The following is a 22,076-nucleotide window of genomic DNA, read 5'->3' on the forward strand; positions in this document are numbered from 1 at the left end:
AGCTGGTTCCTTCTGGTCAGGGTGCCTGCAGTGGATGGCTCTGCTACTGCCCAGAATACCTTTGGGACTTGTGGTGGATCATCAGATTCAGTCTGAAAGCATGAGGCTTGACAATCGGGCTGACCTAGTTACCATCTTTATCATTCAGGGTAGGACCTCAGTTGGCATCTCTCAGTGTCCGTCCGCTCCTTTTCAGAATGTTGTTAATGACTTCCTGTTCCAGCACTCCTTAAACGTAAGTTGGGTGGATGGGTTCATCAACTATTACGCAACTTAACATTTTTAGATTCCAAACCCCAACGCTACTCTCATCTCCGATAAATGCATTTTAGTTAATGTGTTTAATTTATTTTTATTTTTATTTATTTATTTTTTGAGATAGAGTCTCGCTCTGTCACCCAGGCTGGAGTGCAGTGGAGTGATCTTGGCTCACTGCATCCTATGCCCCCTGGGTTCAAACAATTCTCCTGCCTCAGCCTCCCTAGTAGCTGGGATTACAGGAGTGCACTACCACGCCCAGCTAATTTTTTGTATTTTTAGTACAGACAGGGTTTTACCATATTGGTCAGGCTGGTCTCCAGCTCCTGACCTCAAGTGATCCACCCGCATTGGCCTCATAAGTGCTGGGATTACAGATAAGAGCTATCATGCCCGGCCATTCATGTATTTTAGATGGCCAGGGATTTGATTGTATGAAGTTCTTTTTTTTTTTTTTTTTAGACAGTCTCACCGAGGCTGGAGTGCAGTGGCGTGATCTTGGCTCACTACAACCTCTGCCTCCAGGGTTTAAGCGATTCTTGTGCCTTAGACCCCTGAGTAGCTGGAATTACAGGTGTACACCACCAAGCTTGGCTAATTTTTGTATTGTTAGTAGTGACGGGGTTTCACCATGTTGGCCAGGCTGGTCTCGAACTCCTGACCTCAAGTGATCAGCCTGCCTCGGCCTCCCAAAATGCTGGGAATACAGGCATGAGCCACCGCACCCAGCCTGATTGCCTGAAGTTCTTATGACTTATCTACACTTTTCTGGGTAAGACAGGGTGACTAACTGTCCTGGTTTCCCCCAGAATGCAGGATTTTCAGTACTAAAACCAGGATAGTCCTGGGAAAATCAGGATGATAAGTCAGTCTGGAAGGAACCACAGATGCTTTCACTTGGCATTGTCCATACCTCTCACAGCTTTTCAGCGGAGTTATACCTTGAGTTATATTTACTGATTTGAACCGAGTTTCCTTAGGGTAAAGTGGGTATAGAAATAGTAACTTCCTTGATAGGTTCTGGTGAAGAAAAACATAATAACATGTGAGAATGTGCTATTAAAACTGTCAACTGCTGTGAAATTCTACTCATTAGCATGTGGCCGTATCAATAATGATACAGTGTAGAGACACTGTTCATGGAATCATTTATTGTCAGTCATCATAGATGAATCCATTCATTCAATCAACCGATTTACTGAGCACCTAACAATGTGCAAAGTTCTCTTCAGCAAAACAGACGAAATCTTTGTCCACAAGGAGTTTATGTTTTAGTTGATGGAGACAAAATAAGTAAGCAAACAAAATAAACAAAAATGTATAAATTGTGACATGTACTATGAAGGAAATAAGGGAATGTCGTTGGTAAGGTGGTTTTGTAATTGGTAGAGCAATGCAACTGGGGGAGATGGGCTTATTTTATCAGGATGCTCTGGTGGGCGTCTCTGAGGAGGTGATATTTGAGCTGAGATCTGACCCTTAGAAACCAGGCAGGCAAAGTGCTGAAAGGAAAAGGTGGAGGGAACTGCAAAGGTGAGCCAGTTTGTCTGAAATGGAGTGGGGCAGAAGTTATGGTATTCGACATCTAAATGGTGATGTCAGGTGGGCAGAGTTCAGGGAAGAGGTCAACTGGAAATACGAATGTCTAAGTCATCATCCAAAAGGTGGAGTTAAAGCCATAGAAATGAATGAGATCATCAGAGGCAGCTTCCCACGTGCATGTGCTACTGAAGGTGTGGAAGATGATTTCAGGCGCTATGCAGAGAAACTCTTGAAATTGTACTGTGCCTTAGAAAAAATACAGAGCTAGACATGGAAGACGAAGGACAATACGGAAGACCAAGGACAACATCACAAGCACTACATGGAAAAAAAGAAATCACAAAACACCTCTGCATCTTTCTACCTTTTCCTCACTATTTTCCCGAGTGGCAACATCAATTTCCTCCCCCGCCGCCTCTCTCTCTGTCTTTCTCCAGGGTCCTAGGTCTCCCCTTTCATTTCTCTCCTCTCCCAAGCAGCTTCTTGGCTCCATCTTCTTCCCTGGCTACCACCTTCACTGTCTGGTCCCTGCCCGGCCCATCCCCTGCTCATTCTCAATTCCTTTTCTCTGTTATAGAAAGAAGCCAACAACTGGCCAGGCACGGCGGCTCAGGCCTGAAATCCCAGCATTTTGGGAGGCTGAAGCAGGCAGATCACGAGGTCAAGAGATCGAGACCATCCTGGCTAACATGGTGAAGCCCTGTCTCTACTAAAAACACAAAAAATTAGCCAGGCGTGGTGGCGGGCGCCTGTAGTCCCGGCTACTCGGGAGGCTGAGGCAGGAGAGTGGCATGAGTCCGGGAGGAGGAGCTTGCAGGGAGCTGAGATCGCGCCACTGCACTCCAGCCTGGGCGACAGAGCGTCCATCTCAAAAACAAAACAGAACAAAACAAAAACAAAAAACCCAACAACTGTAAAATAACAGTATCTTTCCTGATGCAGATACTTGTTCTTCCTGTTACAAAAGACCTGAAAGTCTAACCATATCTTTGGTGAAAACCCCAGAATCATTGCAGTGTATTCCAGGAGTCTGCCACAAGATAGAAGGGGGAGGATGGCTTGGATGAGAATGATGAGGAGAGACAGTGCAAGGTGTAGAGATTCGCCCTGCAGTCCTGAGGACTCTCGCCTGCCCTGGACCTGGACCTGCGCTACCCATTCCAACTCTGGGTCCTTGAACAATTTACTTCACTTCCAGGTCTCAGAGCCATCACCTCTAAAAGTGGAGCTCACATTTACTTTGAAGAGCCACTGTGAGAATTAAATTAGACGAGGTGGCACCTACGCTGTTTTCACACAGTGTCAATAAATTAGATGCATTTCATCTATTTTTATTTGAAGTCAATAATTACAAAGATATCTTAAACCAGTTTTGTTTTTAAGAAGTATACAAAGTTCAGTTTTCATGGTATTTACTTTTTAAAGTTACCCTCTATTTGGACATTTAAAAAGTTTCCCCTTTATATAACTTTTCCATTTTAAATGAGTTTATATACATTTTAGGAAGTGGGTTGATTTATGGGGAAAAATAGTAAATAACAGTACAGCTCACATGGGACATAGAATACTTTTTTTTTTTTTTTTGAAACGGAGTCTCACTCTGTTGTCCAGGCTGGAGTGCAGTGGCACGATCTCGGCTCACTGCAACCTCTTCCTCCTGGGTTCAAGCAATTCTCCTGCCTCACATCTGTTTAAAAGGAAACCCTAAAGAAGGATATCTAGAGTAGAGAAAAATAAGAGCTAACATTTATTGAGTGTTTGTTATGTTTTGGGCACCATCCATATATGAATTCACTAAATCCTGAGTAACTGGGATTACAGGTGCCACCACCACACCTGGCTAATTTTTTAATTTTTGGTAGAGATGGCGTTTTGCAATGTTGGCCAGGCTGTTCTCCAATTCCTGACCTTGTGATCCACCCGACTTGGCCTCCCAAAGTGCTGGGATTACAGGCATGAGCCACCATACCCAGCCTTAGGACAGAATAATTTTTGAAAAAGGGGCTTAAATAATTAGAGCCTAGGAAACAAAGATCTAAGAAGAGAGTGTAGCTAGTCTGTTGTCTTTTATTTGGAAGAGGCCTTAGAAATCAGCTAATTAGCCTTCCTAATTAGCTGTTTAGGGCACTTTTGCCAAATTCATCTTTAAAAATATCAACAACAAAAGCCAGCAGCACCCTATCCAGTTTCACTGTTTATTTTAGCTTTCCATATTTAACATAAGATTTGCTGGCAATGCCTGCTTCTTCAGCCTACTCACGATGGCAATCTAAAATGCAAGATTAATTATTACACTGTCAAATAGCTGACAGTGTGTTTGTCTTTGTAGATCGGGGAACACTCTTAATTAAGACTCCAAAAGAAAAATCATAAATAACTAGGTAGAAATACTGGTTCATTAAGGCGAGATGTCAAGAGACAGTGTTAGGGAACTGAGCATCCCCGTTCTTGGTTTCTAGAATGTCTGAGCTATAACCATATAGAAAGAGTTAACTGAAGATCAAACATTTTTGAAATTGGAGGACAAATTATATTATTCTTGGTAGGAGACAAAAGTGGGAGGGAAGAGGGATTATGTGGATATGGAGGGAGGTGCCACATAAGGCAGTCTTGGGGCAAAAGACATTGTGAGTTCCAATCCCTTATTGCCCCCAATATTTGTGTTGGTGAAATCTAGTTAAAAGGAAACCCTAAAGAAGGATACATAGGGTAGAGAAAAATAAGAGCTAACATTTATTGAGTGTTTGTTTTGTTCTGGGCACCATCCATATATCAATTCACTAAATACTCTTCAAGACTGTATAAGGAACTAATGTTATTTCCATTTGCTAGGTGGGACAACTTGCCTAAGCTTAGACATTACAGCTGGTAAGTTGTGGAGCCAGGATTCAGGACCCAGGTGTTCCGTTTTCAAGGATCTGCCTTTTTACCACTATACTATGCTGCCCTTTTAGGAAGGTCACTAAAGGGCAACCCACAACCCAGGGTATGCAGAAGGTGGGAAGAGGGAAGGATGCTGTTGCTAGGCAACCCATCTGGTTTTCTGAGCTGCTAATTGAATCTGCACAGCACAGATTTATGTGTTTGTTTGAAATAACTAGTTGATTTCTAACCAGAAGCAGCTGCCTGGAGTTCATGTGGCTCTGGAGGTAATGAGTCATCCTACAGTTCACCCTGGGAGGGCTAGGGAGAAGTCTGGCAGAATCATCCTATCACCCAGCAGTAGCTCCTCCTCTTGTCCCCGCTCTGTCCCAGGCCACACACTCCATTGATGTCTGTGTAATGATATTTCTGGGTGGACATCAATGACTGACGCAGACTGTGACTCCTCACACCAGCCACGCTCTGGAACCATTTAGAGTGGTGATGCTCTCTTGGTTTTGACAAATGAACCTACTCACGTCGGTTCCTTCCATTGTTACTAGTTATCTAGAAGGGAGTCACATTATATTATTGCAGTTCAAAATGAATTTAAATTCATGCTAAAATTTAAATGCATATATGTATGACTTTTTGAGATATGAAGGGTATTATGGAACCAAACAAACAAGACAGTGTGATATTACTCTGAAACATTGGGGAATCAGTGGTGTGAGTCCAATTCAAGTAGACCAGGATTTCCCTACTTCGGTCCTGCTGGCATTTTGAGCTACACAATTCTTGGTTGTAGGGGGCTGTCCTGTCTATTATATAATGTTTAGCACGCCAGGCGCAGTGGCTCATGCCTGTAATCCCAGCACTTTGAGAGGCTAAGGCAGGTGGATCACTTGAGGTCAGGAATTCGAGACAAGGCTGGCCAATGAGGTAAAGACTTGTCTCTACTACAAATCCAAAAACGAGCTGGGAAGGGTGGCACACACCTGTAATCCCAGCTACTTGGGAGGCTGAGGCAGGAGAATGGCTTGTACCCTGGAGGTGGAGGTTGCAGTGAGCTGAGACTGTGCCACCACACTCCAGCCTGGGCAACAGAGCAAGACTCCGCCTCAATAAATAAACAAACAAACAAACAAACAAATAAATAAAAGAACGTTTAGCAGCATCCCTACCACTACCTATTAGATGCCAGTAGCACCACAACTTCCTACCCAAATGTCTCCTGTCAGGCAGTCGCCACAGTTGAGAGCCACTGAAATAAAGTATATTCAAGTATTCTATCTAGCCCTTGCAGCAGAAAACAGCATTCCTCACTATGATCAGATGCTAATATTCCTAATAACATTTTTCTTAAGTATCCAATAAATACGTGAACACATTCTTGTGATAAAAGATTCAAATAATTACTGAAGTTTACAGATCAAATTGGGAAAATTCTTACTGCACCCCCCACCCAAACTTTGTCCCTCTCTCTCCCTCTTTTTATTTCTAATTTTAATTTTTTGAGATAGGGTCTCACTCTGTCACCCAAGCTGGAGTGTAGTGGTGTGATCACGGCTCACTGCAGCCTCAACCTCCCAGGCTCCAGCATTCTCCCGCCTCAGCCTCCCTAGTTAGCTGGGACCACCATGCTCGGATGATTTTTTAAAAAATCTTCTATAGAGACAGAGCTGGTCTCTAATCCAGTGGTTCTCAAGGTGGTTTTTCCTCCCAGGGAATATTTGGCATCTTTGGTTCTTACAACTGGGGAGAGAGAGTGTTCTACCTGCATTTTGTGGATAGAGACCATGGATGCCGGTAAACATTCTATGCACAGAACTGCCTCTTGCAACGAAGACTTAAGTGGTCCAAAATGTCAATAGTGCTGAAGTTGAGAAACCCTATCTATCCCCCACATCCTATCAAAATCTCTAGTGATAGATTCACATTACAGATCTGAGCCTGCCCCTAGTAGTTAGTGTACACCTGTCAGATTCAAGGCTTCCTACCATCTTTTGAATAGCCTTCCCTTTTTCGGGAGGAAATTCCAATATTCTACGTCTTGCCTCCCCGAGGAAGGATTTCAGACCCCAAATTCCCAGTCTCCTTTGTAGCCAGGACTCAGGTGTGGGGCTCAGACTTCCTCAATCAGACACCCCTATGAGCTTTTGATGTGGAAGTGAGCGAGGGAAAAGGAAACAGACTCTTTTGGAAGTTTGGCATCATGTAGGAGGCTGCAAAAGCATATGGGATTTGATGTTAACAGCGGCAGTGGCAGCCATTCCCCAGTGCGTCCCAGCAGTTGTGATGGCGGTTTCCTCCAGTAGCAATCCCAGTCATAGTAGTTTCCTTATCAGGCCAGTTTTCAGCTTGGTTCTGAGCTTCATTCTTGGAAGCTTAGCCTGGGGCCACTTCTGCATCCTCCCTAGAATTCCCTGAGCTATACAGCATCCTTTTAATACACACCTTTTCTGCTGAGCCAGAGTCAGCTTCTACTTAAGAACCCTGATAGTAAAGACGCCCTGCTACAAACTGTCTAGCGGCTTCCCATACATTCTAGAATATGTCCCAAGCCCTGTGCTTAGCCCAAGGCTCTTCTTTATCTGGGATGTACCTGTGCTGTCCATCACTCTGTTCACACAGAGTCAACCTGCTCCTGGCACCATTCCTCGTTGCTCACTACTAAAGAATTCTATGGGCACGGCAAACCTCTATGTACACTCTTAAAACCAAAATTTATTCAAAGACCTGTGGTAACATTCTTAAATATCTGCTCGCCATAAAAAGTCAGTGTACTTTATGTTCTGAACTCCCACAATTTAGGCTAAATATTTGCCCTGACATACTTCCACTAGTCCAAACAAACATTAAGTCACAGCCTGTTCCTCTTCCTTATTTCAAGGGGTTTTTACCTTTCTCAACATTCCACAAGTTCCTTCCTCCTTCTTTTGTTCTCCTCTGCCTTTGCCTCTTTTAAAAAGTTCTAAATTACTAGCCAATCAAGACAAATACAAAATATAAAGTCCCGTTCCAGCCAATAAAAACCAGACACAGCGGTAAAGCGGATGCGTCAGGTTATAAACGACCTGTCTCTTTTGTTCAGTGTGCTCTCGTGACAAAACTGGCGAGTATACCCTTTCCACAAAAAGTAAACACGGCCTTGCTAAAAAAATTAAATTTATATTCAAGTGCTGTTTCTTTACGACATCAAAAAAACAAACATTTCTAACAACTCCAATCCTCAGGTCTGTATGTCTGTCATAAAGCAGACACTTTTTACACTCTACTGCAAGAGCTGATTCACTCAACTGTAAACTTTGCACGGACAGAAACATGTCTTTTTGGTCTCTGAGTCTCCAGCATGTGGGGTTACCTGTCAAAAGGCAGGCAATCAATACATATTTACTTGCAGAATCGAGGGCAGGATGTGGACAAGTGCTGCCACCTATTGGGAGAAACTTTATTTGACTCTAAGGTTTTGGACTACGGTTATCATACAAGGATGAAACTTGATACTCTCTCTCATCTAAGTTATCATTAATTAGATCCTCTCTGGTAGCCAGCCTCCAGGATGGCCTGCAGCGATCCCTGTCTGTTGGCATTCATACCTTCGGGTGGATCCCCTCACACAGAGGGTTGGTTTGTAAATATGACAAAAGCCATATGTGGCCTCTGGAGCTAGGTCATAAAAGACATTGTGGCTTATGCCTTGGTCTCTCTGGGATCACCTGCTCTGAGGGAGACCAGCTGCCATGTCATGGGGACACTCAAACAGCCCTATGGGGAGGTTCACGTGGTGAAAAACAGGTCTCCGGCCAACAGTCATGAGTGTGCCATCCTGGAGGCCGATCCTCCGGCCCTAATCAATAACTGCTGCCCTGGCCTACACTTTGACTGTAATCTCATGGGAGACCTGGAGACAGAACCACTCAGCCACGTATCCCCAAATCCCTGACCTCTAAAACCTGTAGGACAACAAATGTTTATTGCGTTAAACGTTGGGGTGATTGTTACGCAGCAATAGAGTTCTAATAAACTGTCGAACATAGATTACTGGCTACAAATAGTTCTACTTTTTTTTTTGAGACAGGGTCTCGTTCTGTGGAACTAGGCTGAGGTGCAGTGGTGCGATCACAGCTCACTGAGGCCTCGACCTCCGGGCTCAATCGGCCCTCCTGCCTCAGCCACCCAAGTAGCTGGGATCACAGGCAGGCGCTACCACGCCTGAGTAATTTCTTGTCTTTTTTGTAGAGATGGGGGTCTCACCATGTTGCCCAGGCTGATCTCGAACTCCTGGGCTCAAGCGATCCACCCGCCTCGGCCTCCCAAAGTGGTGGGATTACAAGCGTGAACCACCGCGCCCGGCCAAGCCTAAGGATTAACCTAGGGCTTCTCAGAGCAGATGCCGCTGGAGCTGCGGGCCACAGAAGAAATGGGGTGACACTTGGTCCTGGGGAGTGGCGACTGTATTGTCTGTCTGCAGCATCCCTGTCTGCGCTACCGTTGTTCCATGCACACAGGGAGCAAATACACGGAGTCCCAGCTACCGCCGAGGAAAGACTGGGACGCCAGGGAGCGGCCGCATCTCGGCGCCTGCGCACTGTGCCCGCACTCTCAGGCAGCGCCGTTGCGCGCCGAGTCATCGATCGGCCGACCCCAAGAGGCCTGGCTCCTTTAGGCCGCCTGCCCGCCTCCAGCTCTCGGGGTCCGCTCCAGGCGGCGCCCTCAGGAGTGGGGCGGGCGCTCATATTCCAGAGCCCCACCAGCAGGGCGGTCTCGGTGGCGGGGCTGTTTCCTCGTTTCGCCTCAGCAACCCCTCAACTCCGGTAGTCGCCGGTCCGGGGTTGTAGCCGTTTGGGGCGAGAGCTGCTCGGCCCCGCCGCCGTCCCCGTCGCCGCCTCCGGGTCCAGGCCCCACGGGCCGCCTGCCGCCGTCATGAGGCTGCGGGTGCGGCTTCAGAAGCGGACCTGGCCGCTGGAGGTGCCCGAGGCAGAGCCGACGCTGGGGCAGCTGCGCGCGCACCTGAGTCAGGCCCTGCTGTGCACCTGGGGGTACAGGTACGCGGGGGCCGGGGCTGGGCGGCCTGCGGGGAGTGGGGAGTGCTGGGGGTGGGTGCAGGGCGGGTTGGCGTCATCTGTGGGCTGCAGGCGCGGGCGTGGCCGGGCGCTAGGCCAGGTGCGGGGACGCCGGGGGTGGGGGGACCTTCACTGGAGGCCTCGGCTCTTCCGGGCGTCGCGGAGCGGGGGGCGGGGGGGTGCCGGCGACTGGACGCGCGGGTGGTCGGCTGGGGTCCTGCTCCTGGAGAACATGGCGCGGCCTCCCGGGGGCTCCGGTCCCCTTCTGGGTGAGTCATGGCCTCTGGTCTTGCAGTAAACGAAACCGGGGAGAGGAGGGAACGCAAAATTCCCACAACTGGTTAGATTTCAAGTTGGAAATGATGAGCTTGGCTTGGGTTAAACCTTTCTGGACTGTCAGGGGTCCGAGTTAATTTCTTCAGCTGTTGGGAGTATTTCAGTGAAAAAGTTTGGAAATTGCTGGAAGTTAAAAATCTGCCCTCCATCCGAGGCCACCGGTGGCTTGTATGGCTGCTGTGAAGCGGCAGCAATTTTAGATTGTTATGTTCATGCGCCAGGCATCGCGGCGAGCGCTTGGACTTAGCCGCTGAAAAGTTTTAGAAAGTACAGCGTGTAGGCGTGTTTCAGCCCTTTGATTTTCTTGGGCGAAATGTTGCTTTTTTGCTAAAACTGAGGCAAAGGTTGATCTTGAGAGCTTGCAGTTTGGGGGCAGTAAAGTTGAGAAAGGATCATATTCTGTTATTGGTTTATGGGACTGCAGATGAAGCTGCTTTGTTTCCCTAAAAGATACTTTTTGGGGAACAACAATTTGGGAGTAAAGCCGCACGGTAAGAGTGGTCCTCTTCAAATACTGAGCTAGTGGATTTGAAACTTGAGTGTGCTAAGGACGAATAAAAATGATGTTCCCTGGGGATTTTTAGGTGAATTCTTCAAAAACAAAAACCTTCCTACATTTTCACCTTATTTTTAGGGAATTGGGTAAAATGAGGCCGTTATTCTGAATTTCTCGCCCTTTCATTTTTCTGGATAAAACATTATTAGATTGAAAGTAAGCCTGTTTTTTTCCTGATTAAAAAAATAAACCCTAAATAAGATGCTGACATAACTCCTTTTAAACATTATGGTAAGTGACATGCCTACTGTATTTCTTGTTGTTAAACCCGTGTGTTTCACATACTGGCATCATTACCAGTAGGTTATGAGTAGAAGATTGAATAAATCTTCAAACTTAATCTTTTAAAGGTATTACCATGCGTATATATATATTTTTTTATTTTTAAATTAGGCAGTCTTGAAAGGATGTGAAACTCAGTATGACTGTTTGCGCAAAAGGGCCCGTTGGTTTCTCTTTCAGATTTGTTTTTACGGTTGAGGCTGATTACCTGGACAGAATGTAAACTTCAGCTTGTGAAAGTAAACTCATTTTTTCTGAAAGTATTCTCATTTTCTAATAAATGTGCAGTTTTAAAATACGTCCATTTGATATTATTTTAAAAAAATCTTTACTGAGCAAGTGGAGCTAGGATTCTCATGAAATGCTTTTGTTTTGTTTTTTTTTTTTTTTTACGAGAAAAGTGAAAGCAAGTTTATTAAGAAAGTAAAGGAATAAAAGAATGGCTACTCCATAGACAGAGTAGCCATGAAATACTTTTGAAAAGCCTGGAGTTTCTAGAATTTCATTTCCTAGAATTACATACTCCTCTTAACTCCCCAATTTCAGAGGTAGAATCCTGGAAAACTACATATTACTTTAGAAATAGCTTTTCCCTGTTTCTAAAGTGGGAGGAAAAGCTGATATATTTATTGAGCGGACCATGACCTTTTCTACAAACAGATATTTGAACGTACATTGTACTAGATACTGTTTTAAAAAGCAACCTTTTGCTGTGACAGATGACCCATAAACACATAGTTCTTTTGAGGTGTTTTTCCTTTTTCTGCCAAAGTTGGGGTGGTGTTTTTGTGGGCAGATGGCAGATTTTCAACATTTTGTTTATCAAAGCATTTTGAAAACAGAAGCAGGGCCACTGTTTTCTAACAAACAGGAGTAGCTTCTATTTCAGTAATTTTAATTTCTCTACCAAGGACACTTAGAAAAAATATATTTACGAGTGAAATAAAAACATGAATTATTTGGAGCACTTTTCAAAATGCAGCATTGTGAGAATAAACAATATAATTGTTAAAGGAGTTCGTCTTTTGTTAACGTCTCAAAAAAGTAATGAAATTAGTATTGCTGAGTGTAAATGTTTTTAAAAATGTTTTATAATGTTTTGTTAGTTATTCCTCACCACTGTGTGATGAAAAACATTTTATTCTTCTAATGTCAAATAATCTGCAATGCAGAAAGAATGGGAGTTTGTTGCTTCAGGCTTATTTGAATTCTGAGCTTGTTTAGCAGTGAGCTTTTGGGTTTGTGCTGTGTTCCACTAAAAGGCCTCATAACTGACAGTCAGTAGAAGGGTGAATTTAGCTTGTCATCATCAGTAAGAGAGATGAATTTATACTCAGTCATATACATACACTCCCCTAACTTTTTGTGATTATGAATATATGGATCTGGTTTTTTGGGACCATTGTGAGTAAACTGTCCTGTAAGGATATTGAATAGACATCCTTGATTTCACACTCATCTTGATCTTTCCAACTAATGTTTGGTGGTTGCATTTATTTCACAAATACTTTATTTGCCAGTGTTGAAGATATGGTTTGAACTGTTCAGACATGATCCCTGATCTTATGAAACTGAAGTTCTAGTGGCAGGGGTAGGGTAGACAGATAATAGATAAGTAGATAATGACGTTTTCAAGTAGAGCATAGCAGAATAGAGAGTGCTGGAGTCTGAATGAAAGGCATCTCTGAAGGCTGAGACTGGAATGATGAGGAGGAGTCAGTCATTTGAAGATCTGGAAGAGCAAATGCAGAGGCCCGAAGGCTGCAATAAAGTTGATCTACTTTTTGGAACTGATGGAAAGCTCATGTGAATAGAGAACAGTGAGAGAGGACGGATGGCATAGGATGCAGTAGGAGAAATGGGAAGAGATCAAACGTTGAGCTTTGGAAGTTATGTTAAGGATTCCAAATAGAAGCTATTAGAAGATTTTAAGTGAAGGAATGATGTGATCTAATTTGTATTTTAAAGGTATTTCATTGAATCTTACATGCTGTCACTTGGAAGACACATTGTTTTATGTAACAGCAGGGGAAAAATGCTGTCAGTTGATATGTGATTGATTCTAGGAAGCATCTTAATTTCAAAGATGTCAAAATACAAAAAAGTACATCTTAGAATTGAGGAAAGCATGGATTAATGATAGAGAATTACTGTATCCTGTCCCCCAGGTGGAGAGTTTTGGCCATTAGAAATCTATAGATTAGGCATTCATTGATAAATAATTTTGATAATTTTCTCAAAACTTTAAGCTAGGTAGGGTCATCTGTGCCTATAGTCCTAGCTCCTCTGGAGGCTGAGGTGAGAGGATTGCTTGAGCCCAGGAATTTGAGGCTGCCATGAGCTGTGATTGTGCCACTGTGCCACTGCACTCCAGCCTGGGCAACAGAGTGAGACCCTGTCTCTAAAAAACAAACAAAAACAAAAATGTAACTGGACATGGTGGCTTATGCCTGTAATCCCAGCAACTCAGGAGGCTGAGGCAGGAGGCTTGCCTGAGGCCAGGAGCTTGAGACCAGCCTGGACAACATAGTGAGACCTTGTCTCTTCATGACTTAGTTCTTCTAGGGTCATACTGTGTGCTTATGTATGCTTCAGATGTGCTGTTGAAGGTAACAGAAGTAGGTAGCTCTTACTGTGCTTATCCATCTTTCTTGGCAGTTCTGATACCCGATTTACAATTACATTGAACTACAAGGATGCCCTCACTGGAGATGAAGAGACCTTGGCTTCCTATGGGATTGTTTCTGGGGACTTGATATGTTTGATTCTTCAAGATGACATTCCAGCGCCTAATTTACCTTCATCCACAGATTCAGAGCATTCTTCACTCCAGAATAATGACCAACCCTCTTTGGCCACCAGCTCCAATGAGACTAGCATACAGGATGAACAACCAAGTGATTCATTCCAAGGACAGGCAGCCCAGTCTGATGTTTGGAATGACGACAGTACGGTGGGTATTAAAGACCAATATATCAAATAGAGTAGGTGATAAGTCATATTGAACACCTCAGTTGAATTCTGTTCCAGTCAGGATAATTATCATCAATAGATTGCACATTATTTTTCATATATATATATATATATATATATTTTTTTTTTTTTTTTTTTTTGAGACGGAGTCTTGCTCTGTCACCAGGCTGCAGTGCAGTGGCACAGTCTCGGCTCACTGCAACCTCTGCCTCCCAGTTGAAGCGATTCTCCTGCCTCAGCCTCCCAAGTAGCTGGGCGTAGAGGTGCACGCCACCACTCCCAGCTAGTTTTTGTATTTTTAGTAGAAACGAGGTTTCAGCATGTTGGTGTGGATGGTCTTGATCTCTTGACCTCGTGATCCTCCTGCCTCGACCTCCCAAAGTGCTGGGATTACAGGCATGAGCCACCGCGCCTGACTGCAGATTATATTTTTATAGAATATATTTTTTTAACTGCTAAATGCCTATACCAATATGGGGCTGGCATCCCAAAGTACCTAGTTTCTGCCTGTTTTGTTCACATACTGTCCTTCAGATGAATTATCCCTTGACTTCTATTACTGTTCCTAAGCTCATGATTCCTAGCCTTGCTTCTCTGATCTGGTCTGCTCATTAAGGCTATGGATGTGGTCCAATTATTTCCAAATGACTTGCAGGATATTTATACTTGCATTTTTAAATTGTCATTGCAGACTTTATATGTTCAACATAAATTTGGAAATATGTGTGCTCATGTTCCCTTCTTTGTCAGTGGCACTGCTGGTTTTCTGTGATTTTTGACTGCTTAAATCTAGCCCATTAATAAGCTTTGTCAGTTTTTCTTTTCCATTTCGGGTTCCAATGGCTTTATTCCTCAGTCTGTTTTCTGGGTTTGCCTTCTTCCTACATGGTTCTGATGCTATTGTTCCCTTGCTGTCTTTCATTAACTCTTTCTCATAAACTTGTGCTCATAATTTTTTAGCTGAAAAATACCATGTATCTCTAGTTCAACCCTGTCATTTTACAGAAGAGGAAAATGACGTCTGTCCTCCTGTACCTGGTGCTCAAGGCTTTCTGGAAAGTTACTCCACTCAACTTTTTTAGGGGTAGTTTCTGTTCTTCCCTCCTTTAAACTGTCATCTCCAATCAGAACAGACCATCATTTCCCCCCGCCCCCACCAGCCAGCACATGCACCTGCTTGCATGCATGTGCATACACACAACCTGCTGACTGCTTTTGTGACTTTGATCTTACTGTTCACCCAGACTGGAACCTGTTACCTTTCCTCCCTCTCTTGTCTATATTTTCTACCCATCTTCCTAAGCCCTTGCCAACTATAGCCCAATAGTTTTCTTTAATTTCTTTGTATTGATTATCTGATTATCTTTATTGCCTTGTACATGCCTCATCATTTTTCCCACTTTTTTTTTTTTTGTGACAGTGTACCACTCTCTCACCCAGGCTGGAGTATAGGGCATAATCTCAGCTCACTGCCACCTTACCCTTCTGGAGTCAAGTGATTCTCCCACCTCAGCCTCCCAAGTAGCTGGGACCACAGACACCACCACGCCTGGCTAATTTTTGTATTTTTGGTAGAGATGGGGTTTCACCATGTTGCTCAGGCTGGTCTTGAACTCCTGACCTCAAGTGACCCGCCCACCTTGGCCACCCAAAGTAATGGGATTACAGACATGAGTCACCATGCCCAGCCTTTATCCGACCTTTTAATTGTTTGAATGGTGCAGATGATCACTTTTAGTTTTTTAATACCAATACACGTGCCATCTTGTCAATTGTTTTTTGTATGTACACTTATCACCTCAACTTAATTGCTGACCTTAAACATTTTTGGGTATAAGTATTCATGGTAACTTGTCATGGCATTAAGTATAGACATATTAAAAAATACTTTTTAATAGATTGGTAAGTTGTGAAAATTATGTCCAGATATGTGGATTTTAGTTTATTTTTAAAATTATTGTTGTATCAGTGTGTTTCTGCCTCACAGAGGTAAACTGGGGAATGAGTAAGAATATTTTGCTGTATATTTAAATTATGTTTCTGAGTCTTTTTTGCTGATAGGCTTGTTCTGGGATAACTTAGTAGGGCCCATTACTTTTACTTCTGTGTACTTTAAAATTGTCTAGTAAGATGAAACTTTTCATAGTATTTGTGATAGTTTGCTAGTTTCCTTTTGGAAAATTTTGAGAAATTAATGTTGCTTGAAGTTACTAATTTCAGTTCTAAGATTTTGCATATTGTTTTGTATTCCAAGACCTTAAAGGGTGACAGGAAAACCTTAAGAGTATGGAAACTGAGCTCGAGATCTCATAAATAATGCTTTTAAGTACATTACACTCTGTAATGTAGAATGGAGCATTAGAAAAGGAAAATAGATGCGTGAAACCATAGGAGGTAAATTTTACTCTTGTAATTAAATATCAATTTTCTTATTTCGTCATATTTGGGAATTCATCCAGTACCTCTTGAGTCTTGAATGAGAAACGGGTAGCAGGTATCAGAATCTAATATTAGCTCTCATGCATCTTAGTCACTTGTTTTAGTCTTTTGTAAATGACATATGGCGAAATGATCTGTTCAGAGAGGTGTGGTGCTCACCATTTTTTTTTCATTTTCACACATGTGAAGAATTTGATAAATACTCATATCAGAATAGCCCAGAGAATGTCAGTAGTTCCCATAGAGTAGGAGTAAGGTTTGACAAGCCCAGCAGAGGATTTTGATATCTCCCTCTCATGTACTTCAGCCTAGGGTAACTCTTTTTCATTTTTCCAGATATATTCTGTCCCACACAACTGCCAATAAGTAGTAAGTGGCCAAAAGTTAGACATAGTGGTAAAGAAGCAAAACCTATTGTTCCATAGTTTAGCTTGATGTTAAGTGGTTTTTAATATAGTTGTTTCTATTTTCTCAGGAAATACGGAAATATTTTTGTGCCATACCTCATTTTTGGGTAGTGTGACTTCTCATTGGCCTCTAGGTTTTTACAAGTGACTTTGGATCTTTTCCATAAGCCACAGGTCTTGGGTCCTCAGAGATTTTGGAAGAACAGCTGTCACCTCTGGCTCCCTTACATTCCTCCAACCTTTTACATATACTGTGTAATTTTAATTTCCTTTGCCCCTTCTTTAATGGAAATGCAAACCCTAAAAAGAAGAAACTTACGCTTTGCATTAAGAGTTGGGCATATGCCTAGGAAACAAGCTTTCTGAGCAAACTTAATACAGGTAACTTAGTTTTTTTTTTTTTTTTTCATCTCAAAGTCCTGAGCTGCAAGTTTGGAGATCTGGGTTCGTTTCAAATTTTTATTAGTTGATAACCTTGATTATGTTATTTAATCTTTCAGATTTATAATTACAGGATCTATAAAAAGGCAATACCTGCCATGCCTGTTTTACAGGATTGTTATAAGGTACAAATAAGAAAACATTTTGAAAATAAAGACATTATGAAGTTGTAAGGTATTATCCTTCAGCATTTGTTCAGCAGACATTGAATACCTGCTTTGTGCTAGGTACTTTACTGGGGTTACAAAAATGGGTGACATGTAGTCTGTTTTTTTATAAGCTTGTAGTCATGGAAGGACGCAGATATGTAATCAGAAAATTGCAGTACAGTGCAGTGTGATAAGGTTAAATAATCAAGGCCGTTGTAAGGCAGAGTTGTGGTCTGTGTTACCTCTTTTGAAGAAGTGGAGAATATTGGGGTGAGTAAGAAGGCACTGGCAGAAAGTGAACTTGGTAATGAGTCAGAGATCAGGTGATGAAGGACTCTGTATGCGAAGGGAATTAGAAGTTTGGGCTTCATTTGTAGGCCTGCATTTCTCAGTGTCCTCTGAAAATCTAGTTTCGTGAGGTGGTGTTACAGGGATGCTGACTGGTGAAGACGGAGTTTTTTGGTAAAGTGTTATGCACACACTATTATTATTGTTATTAGACTCCTCAGTGCTTTTGTAATGCAAATATAGTATTTTGTGAATATGGAGGGTGAAGTTAGGTGGCTGCAGCATGTAGCATTTTCCACACTTATTCCATGTGGACCACCTTTTTTCCTAAGAACATCTAAGGCACAACTGAGGGAAATGCTGTTGTCTGCGTTGGGGAGGTACTGGTGAATTTTAAGCTGGGACATAGTACATGATCGGATTTTTAATTGTCAAGAAAACTCTGGCAGCAGGGGATGGGATGTATTGGAAGACAACAAAGTTGAAGAAGGGGTACTTGCAAGGGAAGCTCTTGCTGGATGTCAGGAAATACATGATGAGAGTCTGAAGTACCAATGGAGCAGGAAGGGGCAACTTTTAGACATGTTTAGGAGTTAGTTTCAGTGGAACTTTGAAGACTGATCAGATTTGGGACAAGGTTTAGTTAGGTAGAGGGAGGAGTCTAGGATGATTTCCAGGTTTTTGACATATCGGCTAGAATTAACAGGTGAGGAATTGAGGATGGAAGAGTAGGTCGCAGGCTTATTTATTTATAAGGACTCACTTAAAATGTCTCCCATTTCTGAACCCAGTGATGTACTTTGACTTTCAGCACTTAGTTCACGTTAGGATACAAAAAAGTATTGTGTAAAAATAAGTCTTTTTAATTAATTCGTTGTTTTGTTTTCCTTTTTCAGTTAGGGCCTAGTCAAAATTTTGAAGCTGAGTCAATTCAAGATATTGAGGATATGGCAGAGGGCACAGGTTTCTATCCCTCAGAACCCATGCTCTGTAGTGAATCGGTGGAAGGGCAAGTGCCACATTCATTAGAGACCTTGTATCAATCAGCTGACTGTTCTGATGCCAATGATGCCTTGATAGTGTTGATACATCTTCTCATGTTGGAGTCAGGTTACATGCCTCAGGTAAGTACTGCAAGCAAAACACAGACATCTTATAATTGCTCATACATGTGGATGGTTCCTGCTGTCAAGTTGCCCATAGTCTGAGAGTGGCAGAGATAGACAGAAATATAAAGCACTGTGCTATATTGGTGAAGTTCTGGGAGAGACATATTCATATATAGGATGCCAGGAATTCATGGAGGAGAACATTTAGAATATTGCTTCTCAAACTTTAATGTGCTTTGGAATACCTGGGGACCTTATTAAAATGCAGATTCTGATTTAGTAACTGTAGAATGGACCATGTACTTCTTCATACTCCTGCATAATACCAATGTTGCTGGTCTGAGAGCCTTGTTATAAGTTAAAAAGATATAGAGTAATTCGGTGATCAGTGCACACCTGCAGCATGCCATGCACTGACCCAGAAATTAGGATATAAAAACATTGGGATATTTCCTGTCCTCAAGGAGTCCATACATAAATAGAGGAGAGAGACAAATAAAAAGATAATCAGAAATAACACAAGTAAACATAGATAATAATACAGTTGAAGTGTAACGGAAATATGAATAGACTGTTAGGGGACGAAAGGAAATGGCAAACAATTTTTCTTTGAAAAAGGCTTTACAGAGGAAGTGATATTTGATTATTTTGGAGTTTTAAATAATCATATGGTTTTGCTAGGCAGAGAAGTGAGTCTTGGAAGAGAGAGATCAATCCCTGTTTCCATGATGCAATTTTACCTGTTTGAACAAAAATTTTGATTAAAAGTGTTGTAATATATTATCCTACAATATAAAATATAATGGCAATATTAATGATGCATTGTATTAAGAGGACTATGTGGAATGATTATTTCAAACAAGTTAGGAGTCTTTTGGATTTTTAATCTTTTTGAGAGTAACACCTTTCTTCATTATTTGTTTCCCTTTCATTTCGTTCCCCAGGGCACCGAAGCCAAAGCACTGTCCATGCCGGAGAAGTGGAAGTTGAGCGGGGTGTATAAGCTGCAGTACATGCATCCTCTCTGCGAGGGCAGCTCCGCTACTCTCACCTGTGTGCCTCTGGGAAACCTGATTGTTGTAAATGGTAATTGAATAGCATAGTCATGGTTGCTCGTTTATGGATTCTTAGACGTTTCTTTCCAAATGTTTTATAGCCACTTCAGTGATTGGCTATCATGATACAGTTGTGAGTCCTTCTCAACTTTATTGAATTCCTAGACCACTGATAACATGTGTCTGGAAGATTATAGAGTAAGAGGTTGTTGGGTTGTTTAGGCCAGCACCCTTCACTCTTAGGGCATCCATTTTCTTGATGTCTTAATCTTTGTAATATTTTGCTCTGGGGGGTAATATTTAATATTATCCAATATTATCAATATTTGATAATATGAGTGAAATGAGCCTATTATACATGAACTCTTTGGAGAATACTTTTTCTTTATCCCTGTGGATGGCTTTATTTTTTTAACGAAGGTCTTGAACTGAGACATGGGGAACTAGAGCTGGGGTCACCATTTATCCAAGTTCGCATCTCTGTGGCCAGCAGTGCACAACAACAATGCTAAGTTTACTGAGGCCTTAGTAAGTGTGTGTTTTATTTACTGGGCCTCCCCCAACAAATGTCACTCTGCATAAATAACTTTTCCTGTCTCCTTTTTCATATTAATAAATTTCACTGGAATAGCAAGGCATTCCATCTTTGTGTTTTAGTTCAGATACCACTTTGGTTCATATCAACTCCTAGTAGTCTATCATAATCACACATCCTGGAGATCCATTTGAATGACTAGGAGCTTTCATTTTTATTCTGTTTTGTTTTTTGAGGTTTATCCTTTTAGTTAGAAAGATAGTGTGGCAAGATTGGGAGGGCTGCATTTGTTGTTTTGTTTATTCAGTATAGATCATCTTTTTTGTTTAGCAAAGGAAGTTGCTTTGGTAAGCCTTAGGTCAAAGGTTTAGGTCAGGTTTTCAGTATGTTCTGCAGCTGCTCCTTTGCCTAGATGAAAGTTAGGTAGAAGCCTTATCACCACTTAAAGCAGCAAAATGTTTATCTGTTTCATTTATTGAAGTTTTGTTTGAGATTCTGTTTGAAAAAAATGGTGGTTGTTTTTTTTTCCTGCTAAAATCTATTTTGAAAGCTACTGACTTATGCTGTCTTGATCTTTGAGATGTTGGATAGTTCTCATTCCCCTCTTACGAAGTTTCTTTTTCTTTTTCTTTTTCTTTTTTTGAGACAAGGTCTTGCTCTGTCACCTAGGCTGGAGTGCAGTAGCCAGAGCATGGATCATTGCATCCTTGACCTCCTGGGCTCAAGCGGTGTTCCTCCTTGGCCTCCTGAGTAGCTAGGACCACAGGCGTGTACCACCACACCTGGCTATTTTTTATTTATATTCTGTAGAGATGAAGTCTCACTGTGTTGCCCAGCCTGGTCTCAAACTCCTGGGTTCAAGCAGTATTCCTGCCTTGACCTCCCAAAGGGCTGGGATTACAGGTGTGAACCACGCCTGGCCTCTTAAGAAATTTCTATTTCTTTAGTCATAAGATTCTTTGAAATGTTATTTAAAAGTCTCAAAACGTTAGGTTTTAATAGCTTTGGTGGTACTTCACGTTTGTCAGGACATGACTGTCTGATGACACTAGGACCTAGCAATGTCTATTCAGCAGTTCATCATAATTAGCAAATGTAGCTTTTAGTCTGGCATTCTTGTATACAGAGTGTCAACAGTTTCTGCCTTCATCTCATCATTCTGCTACATCACATCATAACTTGCAAGGTTGAAGTTACCAAATAGTAAATGTGTAGTTGCAAATTTTGCCTTGATTTCTTATAAAAGCACTTAATGACATGTATAATAACCTCTATTCATTAGATTCAGAATACTTAATATAAAAAGAATAACTACTGAATGTCTTGATGATTTCTTAATTTCTCATACTTTGTTTCTTTACTGTTCTTGGCAAATCAGCTCTTGGCAGACTTGCATGGCAGCCAGCCATTCCAGGATTGATTATTTGAAAAGAGCAGTGTGTCTTTAAATCTTTCCTTCACTCCAGGCATCCTGCTTGGTGCACATGTGCATAAGCACATCACTGGGCTCTTTCATGGAATGAGTTGAAGTGCGCCTTTGTATACATGATTAAAATTGAACCCTCTGGTGATGTCAAGAATATTGGTCCTTTGGGTCTGGAAGAGAGATGATGCTCTGAAAACTAGCAAGATTATTTTAATGAACAAGGGAAGACTCATTGCCAAGGGTTAAATAAAAGATAAATGGAGTTTTTAGTGACTTCATTAGAAATAATGATTTTATTGTGTTTAGTTGCCTCTGATTAGCCTTGTTGCGTATCTTTCAATTACTAATAAGC

The 22,076-nt window shown here is 42.1% G+C and overlaps 2 protein-coding genes across 4 annotated transcripts in view; one reads left to right on the forward strand and one right to left on the reverse strand.

Annotated features, from left to right (window-relative positions):
* The window catches only part of LOC105493999 (BPI fold containing family C), a 60,952-nt gene extending 51,663 nt beyond the window's left edge, over positions 1-9,289 (reverse strand). Inside the window, exon 1 of the mRNA XM_011762048.3 lies at positions 8,920-9,289. The gene's annotated coding sequence lies outside the window, so the exon portion shown is untranslated. The remainder of the gene's footprint in view (positions 1-8,919) is intronic.
* The window catches only part of LOC105494000 (F-box protein 7), an 86,773-nt gene that overhangs the window by 53,172 nt on the left and 11,525 nt on the right, over positions 1-22,076 (forward strand). Inside the window, exons 1-4 of one of the 3 annotated variants that reach the window (XM_011762051.3) lie at positions 9,299-9,710; positions 13,561-13,855; positions 18,496-18,723; positions 19,653-19,794. In XM_011762051.3, the coding sequence (XP_011760353.2) occupies positions 9,589-9,710; positions 13,561-13,855; positions 18,496-18,723; positions 19,653-19,794 (787 nt within the window). In that variant the 5' untranslated portion in view covers positions 9,299-9,588. Of the gene's footprint in view, positions 1-9,298; positions 9,711-9,859; positions 9,998-13,560; positions 13,856-18,495; positions 18,724-19,652; positions 19,795-22,076 lie in introns of those variants that run through there. The other 2 variants (XM_011762053.3, XM_011762052.3) reach the window with 2 other exon arrangements.

This window comes from Macaca nemestrina, chromosome 15, assembly GCF_043159975.1.
Source record: "Macaca nemestrina isolate mMacNem1 chromosome 15, mMacNem.hap1, whole genome shotgun sequence".
Taxonomy (NCBI): Eukaryota; Metazoa; Chordata; class Mammalia; order Primates; family Cercopithecidae; genus Macaca; species Macaca nemestrina.